This window comes from Triturus cristatus, chromosome 3_1 (genome assembly GCF_964204655.1).
Source record: "Triturus cristatus chromosome 3_1, aTriCri1.1, whole genome shotgun sequence".
Classification (NCBI taxonomy): Eukaryota; Metazoa; Chordata; class Amphibia; order Caudata; family Salamandridae; genus Triturus; species Triturus cristatus.
Window position 1 is genome coordinate 497,073,899 of NC_140583.1, and position 14,373 is coordinate 497,088,271.

The following is a 14,373-nucleotide window of genomic DNA, read 5'->3' on the forward strand; positions in this document are numbered from 1 at the left end:
ATGCCCGGAGGTTGCCGGCTACTGGGCCTCATTAATGCGCACACTATCGCAAGTTACGAAGATCACAATTCTCCCAGAACCGAAAAGATGCCTCCTTAATGTGTGGGAACCTATGGATCTCAACCACACAACACAAGACTGGGTGACAGTAGGCATGGCATTAGCAAAACGTAATATTGCACAGTACTGGGGATCACACCATACCCGTGCCCTGCCCTGCGCCAGTGGTTCAAAGACATGGACAGTGCCATGATAATGGAGAAGTCAGTTTACATGCACAGCAGTTGTCCCAAAAAATGGTCACGGGTATGGGGAAGCTGGAATACCTACCGTGGAAATATATGTGAACCCCCACACTTGGAATCTCTGTCAGAAATGAGTGACGATTAGATACGAGATGAAATATATGCCACTAGCCCACGAACTAAAATCAACTAGAACCCCACCTGCTATGTTATATCCATTGATGAGCCTATGTATATCATACTGTGTCAACGTGTACGATCCATTGAAAATTGCTGAAAAGTATGTAATTGTTTTCTGCGTCAACATAATAATAAAAATTGTTAAAAAAAAAAAGAGCCCATCTGAAGTTGCATAATGTTTTTTTTCACTAAAACAATAATCCTCACAACATCGTCATTGATGGAGCAAGGACTCGTAGAAAAGAGACATGCTCGGAAGCAACCCTCTCATATAACTCATAACCTTGTATTAACTGTGTATTGTGTAAATTAATACGCACCACACATGATATAATAGAAAGAAGAAGCTTGCCTATATCTTACTAATAAGTAACCCGAGTGAAATCGAAAATGGCTGCTAACGCGGGAATCTGTATTGCGCATGCGTCAACTGTATCTGACCGAAACCTGGCTCACTGCTGAGTCGCTTCCTGATGTCCTGGCGGCCCTTCCTCCAGATTATTACATTCTTCACGCGGACCGGTCGGGAGACCGCTCTGGAGGGGGAGTTGCTGCTATTATATCAAAACGCCTTAACTCTCTATCCTCTTCCTCTCTCTCTATACCAGGGGTGGAAAATCTGCTCCTTAGTATAGGAACCAACACAGGTGCTCCTCCTCTATCGGCCACCATATCCTATGCCTACTTTTGCCACTGTGCTGAGTGAACATCTGTCCTCCATTCTGACTCATCATGCCAGTTTTGTACTTATTGGCGATCTTAATTACTGGTACAGCGACCCCAACGCCGGCTCTCATGCCTTTGAATTGTTTGAAATGCTGCACAGTCTGAATCTGACGCAACAGATTCTCTGCCCCACCCACTGCAAGGGTCACATTTTAGATCAAATCTGGTCACATAACTTAGCGCTGTCTCAGCCTACTGTCTCTCCTTGTGTCTGGTCCGACCACTTTTTAGTGGATACGGTCCTCACTCTCACAGGCAAGCTCCCTGCCCCTCGTATGGCTGGCGGGCTCTCTCGTAAGTGGAACACACTGGATTCCCAAGCCTTTTTTACGACCTTAGCTGATACCAGCCCAGCCTGGGATCCCACAGTCTGCTCTGATCTCGACACGTTAGACAGTAACATTACCAACTGGCTAAAGTCTGCCAGTGACCAGTTTGCCCCGTTGACACGTTTCCCCCCCACTAAGCACTCTGCCTCTCATAGATGGTACACGCATGACCTTAAACTGCATAAACTAAAAGTACGACAACAGGAACGCATTTGGAGGCATACTTACTCTGATTCAGCTAGATCACTCTATATTACTGCTCGAAGAGAATATAAAGCAGCCATCATCTTAGCCAAATCAGCCCACTTCTCGGATAGGCTCTCCTCAGCAGCCAATAAATCTAAGGAAGTGTTTAAAATTATGAACGAGCTTACCACCGATGATAGAACTCTTCCTGCTCAAACTCCCTCTCAAGAGACATGCGATGCCCTCAACTCTTTTTTCATTGAAAAAATTATAAAAATTAAAAATTCGATCCATTCTCCTAGCCAGCCATCCTTTCTGGACTTAACGCCCAACAATCACTCGACCATCACGTTGTTTCCTGCTCTTAACGCTGATTCTTTGGCTCGACTTGTAACCCGAGTCAAATCAGGTTCCCCCAGCGATTGCTGCCCGCCTTCAGTCATGCGGGACCTCTGTCTTAAGCTGCCGGACTGCATTCTCTCCTTGTTGAATGGTTCTCTCAACAGTGGTACTGTCCCTGCTTCCTTCAAGGAGGCTATCTTGGTACCCCTTCTAAAGAAACCCGGAGCAGACCCTGGGGAACTCTCTAACTTTCGTCCCATTTCCCTTCTTCCCTTTCTCTCAAAACTCCTGGAGGCTCATGTGACTCAAACTCTCTCACATTTCATTGAGTCCTCCAGTTACCTCGAGCCCAATCAAGCTGGGTTCAGACCCGCTCATTCGACCGAGGCGGTCATTCTCGCAGTCTTGAACACCCTTAGAAGTAATGCGGATGTTGGTACTCCTCAGGCTCTGGTGCTTTTGGATCTGTCTGCCGCATTCGACACGGTGGACCATAACATCCTCCTCCGCCGTGTCGCACAGGCAGGCATCCAGGGCACCGCCTTCAACTGGATCTCGTCATTCTTAACTGGTAGAACACAGGCTGTACGTCTAGGCCCTTTTGTTGCTGGGAAGACTGCAACTACCTGTGGAGTCCCTCAGGGCTCCTCTATCTCACCACTGCTGTTTCACCTTTATCTCCGTCCTCTGATCCACTCTCTTAGGAACTGGGATATCACGGTGTATAATTACGCCGATGATCTACAAATCATCTTCCCTCTCAATTCCCCCAATGCAGATAAGACCTTCCATTCTGTGATGATTCACATACTGGAATGGATGAATATCAATCAATTAAAGCTGAACCCGGGGAAGACAGAACTGCTCCTTCCTGGCTCCAGCTCTTCTTACTGGGGCCCGCAGTTCTGGCCCTCTGAACTGGGCCCCCTCCCAGTCCCGCTTAATTCAGTGAAGAGTCTCGGCGTGATAATCGATGCAGAACTCTCACTGAAAGCCCAAGTGGGGGCTGTCATCTCCTCCTCCATGTACCAGCTCAGGAAGATCCATAAGGTCAGCCATCTACTTTCATCATCTGCTTTAACTCAGGTTGTTATCTCCCTGGTTCTATCTCGCCTGGATTTCTCCAACTCTATTTATCATGGACTCCCTCATTGTCTTCTGTATCGCCTTCATGTCGTTCAGAACCAGGCGGCCCGTCTCTTTTACAAACTCCCCAGGTGGCAGTCAGCTAAATCGCTTTTACAGCAACTTCATTGGCTGCCAATTGGACAAAGGGCAGCCTTTAAGGTGGCGTGTATCACCTATAAAGCCCTCCACTGCACTAGCCCTGCTTTTTTGCAATCTCTAGTCACGGTCCATCGACCTTCGCGTAACTTACGCTCTGCTCATCTCCATCTCTTGACTGTTCCCAGAGTAAGAACCAAGAGGTTCGGAGGCCGCTGCTTTGCCTCTCTGGCCCCGTCCCTCTGGAACTCTTTGTCTCCCTCTATCAAGTCAAGTCCCTCTTTACTCAATTTTAGGAAATTGCTAAAAACTTCTCTTTTCCCTCCCCCTTGTTAGCCTGCTCACTGTTACCTTCTGTTCCGTTGCTGTTATCACTCTTTTTGGGTTAAGCGCCAGGAAACCTTTGGTGTCAGTGCGCTATACAAATATCATCTAACATAACATAACATGACGAGCTATCTTTTGCACCTGCGCAGACGCTCTTAAAATGGCCGCTTGAAAGCTCACATGCTAAGCATCTGCTTTGCCAAAACTAAAGCACGCTGTTTTACTAATGCTAATACGGGGAAAGCATTTCTAATTAAATGGGTTTAGAGTAGAGATAGGTGGTATACAGTGAAATCATTTTATTTTGAAATTAATATGTGTCTTTCTGACTTTCTTATTAGTACGTAATTGGGCCTCTTATGGCATACTGGAGTCTGTAACCCACGTGACCTCTCCACATGCGTGGTATGAGAGAGCTGGAAGAAGTGATATGACTCTTGAACACAGTCCAAGGACGAAAATGATACATACCCTGGGAACCAGCCCGAAGTCCTGAGAAATGGATGTGAACCTGCAAAGTTTATACTTTTGTTTTTAAAATGATGTAAATATAGATGGGAATAAAGAAATATGAATAAAGATTAAGGGGTGGGATCATTGAACAAAGAAGTGAAAGAATAATTTGGAAAATAGGCATGGTATGATGATCATCCCCCTTGCCTGTCCAATAAGAGTTAGAAATGTCATGATATTGAAACATTCATGGGTGGTACATGAGCATAGAAGGATATAATTGAGGTAGCTTTAGTTAGTTAGTTAGCATGAGACCGGGATGCTGTCCAAGAGCACAAGACGGAGATTTTCTGAATGCTGCAAAGCCCGGGATGCTGTCGGTGTTACGAGCGAATGCTGATGAAGAATCAATTTGCAGAACATCGCCTTAGACTAAATTAAATTAGAAGAAGATCGTGGAAGAATCTCGAGGAGGAAGAGAGTGTCAGAGAGGGGTGCGACTCCAGCGTCGGTGCTAGAGAGGTCATTTATCCTGTCCCGATTCCTGTCCTGGAGCCTTTCTCACCTGATCTTTCCCGGGGGACCCTTCCCAGCTCCTTGGCGAGGGGTTGGTTTTCACACCATCCTAGGTAATTATAATTTCATGAATGTGCATATGTACTTTACTCTCTCTCCTCTACACTGTCAGCAACGTCATTGCAATGTATGTTAAATTAGTTTGATTTATTGACTAATTGAATCTTACTTCCTTTGAGTAACGGAGACTGTATTGTACTTTGAAATGTTTCACATGAATTTAATTTAGATAAAGCCTTAAAACTTTCCCGAGTCTGTGGTTATTTCATTGCAAAGAAAATTGATTTATGTCATTTCACCATCAACTGGTTCAACTAATGGTCCATTGACCAGAGGAAAGAACTTTTTGATCAGTGAAAGATTAGTTAGGTATGACAGGTAACTAATCTCGCAATAAGAAACAACATGAACTTTGACCCCAGCGGTTTAACTAGTCAGTGTGTGTATGTGTGTTTATGGGCCCAGGTGAGAATATGGAGTTGAATTATCTGTGGCTGGTTCACCGCTGGATCACCATGCACTGATGAACTTTTGAAACTGAAACCATCTACCCCTTCCTCAGGTGAGTACTGATCCGCAACAAAAAGGGCAATATATCTCTATAGATTCTTAGGAAGATGAATTTGCAGGAACAATGACTAATTCAGGAGAGACTGTTTTTCTTGGAATATCCACTGACCCTGGGTCCTGGAAGACAATTTCTGGGCAAGACCTCTGCACCCACTTAGGGCCCGATTACGACTTTTGGTGGTTACAACTTAAAAGTGGTCTGGCGGGCAGGTGGCTATTCCCGCTGCGGTACCTCTATCAAAGGCGGTGGTGCCTTTGAAAAAGGCACTGCAATGAGAATGCCACACAAGGTTCCTGTATGGCATGGACTGCAGCGTACATGCCATGCAAGAACTGCTGTGCGTGCACACGGGGGTCACATGTCGACCTCCCCTGTGTGCATACACATAGCGTGAGGTACCTGGGGCGCCTTGTAGGGCCCCCTATGTTTCCTCTCTGCCACGGTTTTCATGGAGGTGGAACCGCCATGAAAACCGTGGTGGAGAGGAAACTCATAATATGCTTGGAGGGACCAGGAGGTCCCGCCAAGCATATTACAGCCTCAGGATCACCGCACCACCCTCAGGGAGCGGCGGTTCCCTGCCGGTGGCTGCGGTCTCATGGTGGTCCAATCGCTAAAGCCATGATGGGGTGGTTGGACTGCTGGTGTGGCGGTGGCTGGACCACCACTGCTGCGCATCCATGAGTCTGGCAGTCCTTGGACCGCCAGACTCGGAATTGGGCCCTTAGTGTCTAGCAGTGTCAAGACTTTAGATATTTCTAGGCAGGAGCAGAGTACAGCCGCCTGAATTCAGGCCCACTCAAGGAAGGAATGCCGTGATATTGGTAGAGATGTTGCTTGATAGCCATTTGGTTCAACATTTTGTCAAGATGGAACCCAAACAAGTTAGGCCCCAGGAATGAAAGCTGTATGAGCTTAAGGAAGAATCCAATTTCTAAGGGTGTATCCCCACTTGGTGCCAAACTGGACATTGCAACCCTGAGCAAAGTCTTTAAAATGTGGTACTGGAGAGGAACTGCACCATCAGCTTCATTGTTCCTTACAACTATGTGTAATTTGTGTAATTGGTACCACTCAAGGCAGTCAGATAACACTCGAAAGTGCTGGAGCACAATTTGGGTTGCACAGGTTCCAAAGATTCTGACGAAGAAATTAGAAAGAGTGCAGACATCTTTCAATTCTTGGTCCCTGATGTGTTGTATAATCTCCAACAGCTGTACCTCATGGACAAATTTAGACCATAGTTAAGAGTCCTGGATTCTTCTGGCCAGGCCTCAGCACATGTCTCTGTCATGAAGTTTCACCTTCTGCAATAGCAATCCTTATCTGCCTGCAAGACCGTGAACACCACATTATCAATCATGGCCTGTGGTTCCCCAGGAGAAAACAACAGCAGATTATGTTCCTCATCCAAGGGCACTTATGGCACATTCACTCCATTACAACACACAATCACAGATTGATTTTCAAAGCACATGCACTTTAGAGCAGGTCTGTTGGTTCCCACTGTAGCAGGGAACTTCCTATTATCCTCATTGCCTGGCAATTATGTTCTGTGCGTAGTCTTGGTCTAGCATGACCCATGCCATGACAAGGAACAGAGACAAGATGGTAATGTGCCAGCAGGCATTTTTCTATTAATTAATTGTTCATATTGTGAGCCCCTGAAGAGGATGTCAGGAGTAGAATCAACATATAATAGTTAAACAAATAAAGAGTGGTAGTTTTTCATCTGACATGGTAAGGAGAAAGATATTGAGAAATGTATAATCTAGCAAAAAACAAGGAGATGTTTACAGCCCCTAGTGCTCATAATAAATGACAAGTACAATCTTATGCAGGTTATGAATGGGTGACACATACTTAGAGATGAGGTCTCAGTGTCTGTGTTTACTCACCTTAAACTCATAACTATAGACTTTGACCATCCACAAAGGCCCGAACATCTCAGCTAGGTAGGAGGCTTCATTGCTTGGGAAGGAATTTAGAAAAAAACACACTGTGAACATTTATTGCTCAAACTATTGTTTGGGTACTATTGTGTGAAAACATGTTTTCAGCTCTTTGACAAGAAAACCATCATCGCTGCAGGTACCGCCTTAATGAATTCAATGGAATTAACCAGTAACATCACTTTACATCATTGTTAATGCTGTCCTATTTTTTTTGTGTGGAGTTTTATATAGCACGTACTAGACCTGAAGGTATCAGAGTGCTTTACATGAGCACCAGTTACGTTACAGACTGACACATTCATTTTTGTTAGGCACGGGGAGATTAATTGACTTGCCCAGAATCACAGAATGTTGAGCGCCCCTGCCGAGACTCGAACCCAGTTCCCCAGCTCCGAGATCGACCGCCCTAGCCGTTAGGCCACATTCTCTCCCCTATATATTATGCATTACAAAGCCTACTTTTGATTTTTACCTAAATGCTTATCTTACCAGAAACAGCGATGCTGACAATGCCAACCTCTTTCAAAGCAAGAGCTTAAGTGTATTACCAGCATCCATGTGACATCACTTTTATTATTAAATCCATATAGTCAATCCCATCAAAGGGAGAATACAAATATTATATAAAACATTTCATCATAAAATAACTAGGTTTATGACAGTAGTGAAACATATAAACAGGAACATATTTAAATCACAGAAAAGCAAACAGGAAAATATAAATTTGCTGAACAGAGAGAACCATGCTACAGGAGAGAGAGAGAGAGATAAGCTTTAGAATCTTAATTTGAAAAAGCTCATAGACTGAGTGTGGGACAGGAAGGAACAGCAAGAAAAAGGGCTGAGAAGCCGACTGGTTATTACAGCAGACCTGAGCTAGGTCCTGGGACACTGAGGCCCAATGTCAGGTACAGAAGTATAGCCCATCATCGGAAATGGGTTATGAATTTGAAAGAGGACAACCCTGCCAACTCAATAAACCCACTTTGATTAGATCAGAACACAGTTCTGAGAGAATCTCTGCTCAATCCTTGGTAGCTATGGCACAAGCAAGAGTCAATCCCAAGAGAAGTGCATGATAAATCCAAGCAGTACTAACAATGTTAAAGTAAAGAATACAACACAATAAAATTACCAAACCAATTTATAAAAATAGAGAAATAAATTAATGAAATTAATGATCAAATAAAACACAAAGATCATTAAATGATGTAAAGGGTAATCACAGAAATGGATTTTTAAAGTTGTAAGCCAAAAAGGCCCTAGAAAATATTGAAAGACAATCATTTGCTGTGCACAATGTCCTGGTCAAAGGTTTCAGATTAAGGCTCGATTTACAATTTGGTGGAGAGGGTCTGTTGCAACAGAGTATGCTCTCTGCCAAACTGAAGGCCCATCTACCTCATTTAGAGTTAGGCAGACCTTCAGTATGTCGGCAGTGGAGACTAATCTGTCTCCGCCGCCGACAACCACCTCAGACAGCCAAACAGAGTAATGGCCGTTGGACTTTTTGCCATTTGTCCCCCCACCCTATTTTGAGAGGGCGGACAAATGGCAAGTTTTCACTGTCTGTCACTGCCAGCAAAAAACAGATGGTAAGGGACAGCGAAAACTGCAAAATGACTGTTGGCACCAGCACTTTCTGGTTGACTGGCAGAAGCTATCGCTCCAGTCAAGGGTAGGTGATTACACTTGCCATATAACCTGTGCTCACCCTTGTGTAGCTTGGCACTGAGCAGTCAGGCTTTCCTCAGAGGCAATGTGTAAAGGAAAGGCACAGCAATGACCTGCGATAAATATACTGAGCATCACAAAAGAGGATGTATGTAAATAAGGTTTATATTCAACACAAATATTCAATTAATATACCATGAACATCATATACTTTTGGGGATAAAACACATTTGGAAATATTACTAGCAGGACTAGGCCCACTCGTATTGTTATGATATCAATAGTATGCACACTGTGGACAATTCCTAATCTAACCCTGCCCCCCACCCCCACAGAAAGAGAGAGCATCCTTATGCGGTGTGACACTCTGTCCACCCCGGGCTCTCCCTAGCAACCCTGATAATACAGTCGAGTACAGTTATAGGGTACACGCGGGGTCGCAACAATGTCAAGGATATGGGCACACATGAAACAAAAACACTTTTGAGCAGCACAATGACAAATGCTTTTGACATGAAATCAACATATAAAGTGGCACCACCGGCCAGTGTAGTGAATCACAAGTGGTATGCTGACTATCACTCCCACTCACATACTCACTCTGCACCGCTACATGGTGCGACAGGTACCAACCCAGTCCGTACGGCACACTCTCACACACATACGCACTCAGCACCCTAATGTGATGCTACAGGTACCCAGCAGGTCAATGGATAACACCCTGCAGGCTCCGTGGTCCCAGCCTCCCTCCATCCTCTGGTTCATCCTGTTTGTCCTATACCCCCAGACGGAAGCTATCCAGCCCGTCTCCCGGATACTAGGCCACACGCAGCCAAAGTCACACTTAGTCTGGGTCCTCGGGAAGCAGGTGGGGATATAAAGCAAGTTTTAATTAGGAGGTAGACATAAACAAGGGGAGTTTAGCAGCTACTCGGGAAGTTTACCAAAAGGTCTCAAAACACAATGGAGTCATCAGGGTCATGCCCAGGCAATCTGGGCACAGCGTCTGGTGCACATTTGTATGGGTCACACCAGACACTTCAGGTCTCCAACACGAAGAAATGCAAATTCCGTAACACCCTGGAAAGGAGGCACAATGACCGGTGCACGTTGAGATCGGCTACACCAGGCAATTCCGGTCACACACAATGAAGAGTTGCAAATTCCGTGAGTCCCTTGAAATGAGGCACAACGCCTGGTGCACACAAAGGCGCAAGTTCGGCACAGCCACATGAGGCGGAATGAGGCACTACTATGGTGACGCCCCCATCTCCAAGGTTCACACCCTGTGAATCAGACACCGCATGCAATGAACATGCAGTCTGCGTGACACACACGAGAGATGCGGCATGATCGACTAAACAGGCCACGTGGGGTCCCATCACTGGTGAACCTGCTCACCACCAACTAGATACTTATAAGTGAGTGTCAAGGTCCCTGCAGTGTAGGCACCACACACCTTAGATGCGGTCACGATTTATGGGGCTCTGCACTAGACAATCTGCTCTCCAGACACAAGTCTTAATTCCACGCTAACACCACTTTACACGCTGGGATTCCATAGCCGATGTGGGCCCTTGAGAGGGCACCACTTTCCAGATGTCACAGGTAGATGGTGTAGGTCCCTTGCGGGAGATCTTTGATGTCCCTGAGAGCTTCGGGAGAACAGGAGACCTGCCGATGGGCACCACACTTCAGCAGGGCTTCAACCCAGGCAATCCACTATTCAGAAAAGGCACACAGTTCTCTTCACAAGCAGTAATCATCCATGTGTACAACACAGTCCTCTGGCAATGTGCACCATGCAGTCCGGGTTCTCCATTCCAGCGTCCCCTCATGAGTATTTCATCCTTTTGCTGAAGGATGGAACCAGTATTTATACAGTTGTGTGTCTCTGAAGTTAGGGGCCGTTTAAGGGGTTTCCATTTGAACCACAGATATATCCCCTAAAATGTAGGCCTGTTTACCATGGGGCCATGGAATGCAGATCTTAGTCTTAATTGGGGCCAGGATCTGGCCCTGAACATGTGTCAAAACCTCTCTCTCCAATCTATCCCATCTGGCCCTCAAATGGCAGAGATCTTGTTGTTCAATTGGTATGCCCAATGTTTATGACGGTCGCTGGAGAATGCACAGATGTGCTCCCCCGACCCCTGGCGTCCACTGGAGCCAAGCACCACAGCACACAAGACTCTTAGAGCATAGAAATGTCCATATTCTATGAGTGCTATTTCTAAGCGAGTTGTGCCGGAGCCCCCTTTACCATAGAAAAGGGTTTTGGTATGGCAAATCCATTGATAGAAAACATTATGATGTTGCTCCAATGCAATCCGCTATTGCAGCCTGTAGTAATGAAAACTACTTCCCCAGGTTAACCTATGGGAAGAGCAAGCCTCATAGGTAGTGAAAACACCTACAGGTATTCCTTACTACCTGGGTGCACAGACACATAGTTCCCAGTACCATGGGTGCAAGTGCGCCCGCCTGAATCTGCATGGCAGATTGGATACGGGTTTAACTAAATGGGGTCAGTGTGCACGCACCAGCCTGAGATGGTAGGCGGCACACAAAATCACGTGCACTATCGGTGAGGATGTGCACATGCAGCGGGCTGCAATGTCAGGCTGCTCATGAGTTCAATCGCGATAGATGCCAGTGTGCACACACTGTTCGGCAATCACAGGCCGGGCACATGGGCTTACCCAGTCCCTAGCACCTTAGGTGCGAGTGCATGCACACCACCCTGCCTGGGACGGCTGGACATGGGAAGCCCCTTTACAGGTGCAATGTTGGCGTAGTCTTGAGCCTACAGTGCCAAGTGGTACACGTATTTGAAACAGCGCGAGGGCCAGTGTGCACACCCACAGGTGTAAGTGTGCACTCCCCAGTCTGCGTTGGCAGAACGGACAATGTTTCAGAACACCGGGTCAGCGCCTCTTCTTAGCCTGTGTAGGAAGGCGCACACCCTTCAACACTGCCTTGACAGGACAGTGAGGATGTGCTCAGAGCCCTGAAGCCACACAAGAGAATCAGCAACACCCCAGGAGTATCCCATGGGAAGAGTCGAACTCCAAGGCATGGGTAGCCCAACGTGGGAGGTTCCTCACTACCTGGGCAGGAAACATCCAGGTGTACCCGCCAGGTCTTCAGCCTACCACCTCCCCTGAATCCTTCAGGGCTTTCCAGGAGGGGATAGGGAGGTGCTCTCATGGCATGGGATGGCCCACTCAGGGTCGTCTGAGGCGTAAGTGATGACATCCTAGGTAGGGGTGCAATGGTGCCCCACTGGCCTGCAATGACAGGCCAGATACAGAGTTGACAGGCTAGCCGGTCGTTTGCACAGTCAGTGCTATGGCTCACTACTAGCCAGTACCGTACTTGCCCTGGGTATGTACTGTACCTGTTTACGGGCGCATTGAGGTACAACACCCAAACCAATCACGTGCTCACCCCCTGTGGGTTAAGCGGGCGCCTGCACCTTCCCTCTGCAGTACAGTGGGAAAGTGCCCTGATTCCTAGGGTCATGCGGAGAGAGTCAGCAGAGACTAGGAGAAAAAAGCAAAAGGGTTTGTGGTAAATTCCCCTAAAAAGGGCCATGTCATTCAATGACTCACTCCCACATCACGGGAGAAAACTCCCATTGTGGTGGGGGGTCAGTGCTTTAAAATGTTTTTTAAAATGCTGCTTTGGGATTTTGTTTTACAAAATAAAAAAAGTTTTAAAGTTTGACAGTACAACATGATGGTGCCATCTATCAAACTGTCAAAACTTTACAGGAACCGCTATGACTGCTGTTCCTGTAAATGCATCAGATACCCATTGGGCTGGCAGACATCTCTAAATTTGGTGGGTGGAGTCCCTTTGCCATGGCGGGGAAAAAGTACTCTGTCATGGCGATGGCATCTAATCTGTCCACCAAAGTCTAAATCAGGCCTTAAGTCTCCAGCTGCTTGGAAAGCTGCTTCTGGTTGGTCCTGTAGCTTCTAGCTCCTCAGGGCAGACATCAGGGCACTAGGTCTCTCTCCAGCTAGGCTTCCTGTAGAGTCTAGTCCTCTTTAAAATACAAAAAGTATGCGACTTTCCGGAGAGAAGTCAATTATAATGAACCACTACTCATCTAAACCTCAACTAAGCCAGAGGAAGAATACTTTTCAGGTGGGACAGATCCTCGCCAACCAAGGTAGCATGTTTCATCATCGGTTCATGCTCCATGTTTGGGGGGGTGCAATACCCAACAGGCTCCATTCGGAACTCTTTCTTAGATATCTTTTTCTCTTGCATGCAGTGATCCAAGTAGACCACATGAATGTATCCCATTCAAGTCACCAGACTAGAACAACAGTAGATTGGATAAATTGCTAGCCTCTCACAGCCCAGTAAGAGGAGAGTAGTTACTCTCCATATGAGGCGTGTACTTTGGGCGGCCCACCCGACCTCTGAACCACACTCTGAGTCTGAATCAATTAACACAGGAGGCCTTCAGTGAGCATATGAACTTGCCAAGTTTACTAGAGTACAAACAAATCAAATAGCTTGCATGACATTCAGTGACTTTACCAGCAGTCTAACATAGGGCAGGGAATCATGCTCTCCAGAGCCATGGGGGGACATTTCCATCTCACCGGTGCTATACATCTTTTAAAGTGGCAATATAAAATTGCTGGTTACGTTCAAACTGGGTAGATATCTGTTGAGTAATTTGTGTGAAGTATTCCTAGTAGAGATGGCCTGTTCACACAAATACAGATATAAATATATACAGCACTATGCACTCACTGAGATGGGAATGCACGTATAAGATATCAGGTATTCATAAGGGAGGCAGAGACAGGGTTCTTGTTTGATACAGATGCTCAGGATGTTATGGCCTAATCAGGGAAAGATAGTCAGTAGGAGCCCCCTAGCTTCTAATCAGCAGCCATTTGTGCATGGGATTGCCTGCCGGAACCGAGGGCCTATGCGCCACCCAAAACACGTGACCGGAAGACTGAATGATTCCGCTCCTGCATTCACTTTCTCATGGCTGATCAGCGTCCCGGCAGTTTCATAGTCCATGAACATTGTACAAAGCAAGCGTGTTAAAATAGAGTGCCAAGCCCAGTGAATGGGTATCATTTGAAGAGAGTAATTACTAACTGTGAATTAATGTAGCTGCGAGTTGAGGAAAAATACCATCTATTAACTTTAAGTGTTGGACAAGAAAAGGTATTATTGGCTCCTGTCTGTTACCCCTATACCCACCCTTACTTTCGGGCATATTTACAATGAAAATGTTGAAGCGCGATCCTACGCCAAATTTGGCCATGCCATGCTCTGACATTTTTTGAACGCAGGGATGCGCTGTATTCACAAGAATACAGCGCACCCCTGTGGGTCTCATAGTAGCACACATAGAAAGAGCAAAAATCGAGGAAAATTTAAGAATTTCTCCTCGTATCACCATTCTAAGACCAGGTATTCCCTGGCATTAGTTTTTGGTGTTGCCTCAGCCTTGTAAATCTGGGGCAACTTCAAAAAGCAATGGGTGTTGTGGTGGAACGCCCACTACAACACCCATTGAACGCCCTTTTACTGCAGAGGACTAC

At 46.2% G+C, this 14,373-nt stretch overlaps 1 protein-coding gene across 1 annotated transcript in view; it reads right to left on the reverse strand.

The window, feature by feature from the left end:
* The window catches only part of SERINC4 (serine incorporator 4), a 305,592-nt gene that overhangs the window by 60,054 nt on the left and 231,165 nt on the right, over positions 1 to 14,373 (reverse strand). The window contains exon 9 of the mRNA XM_085644357.1: positions 7,058 to 7,130. Within this exon, the coding sequence (XP_085500483.1) occupies positions 7,058 to 7,130 (73 nt within the window). The remainder of the gene's footprint in view (positions 1 to 7,057; positions 7,131 to 14,373) is intronic.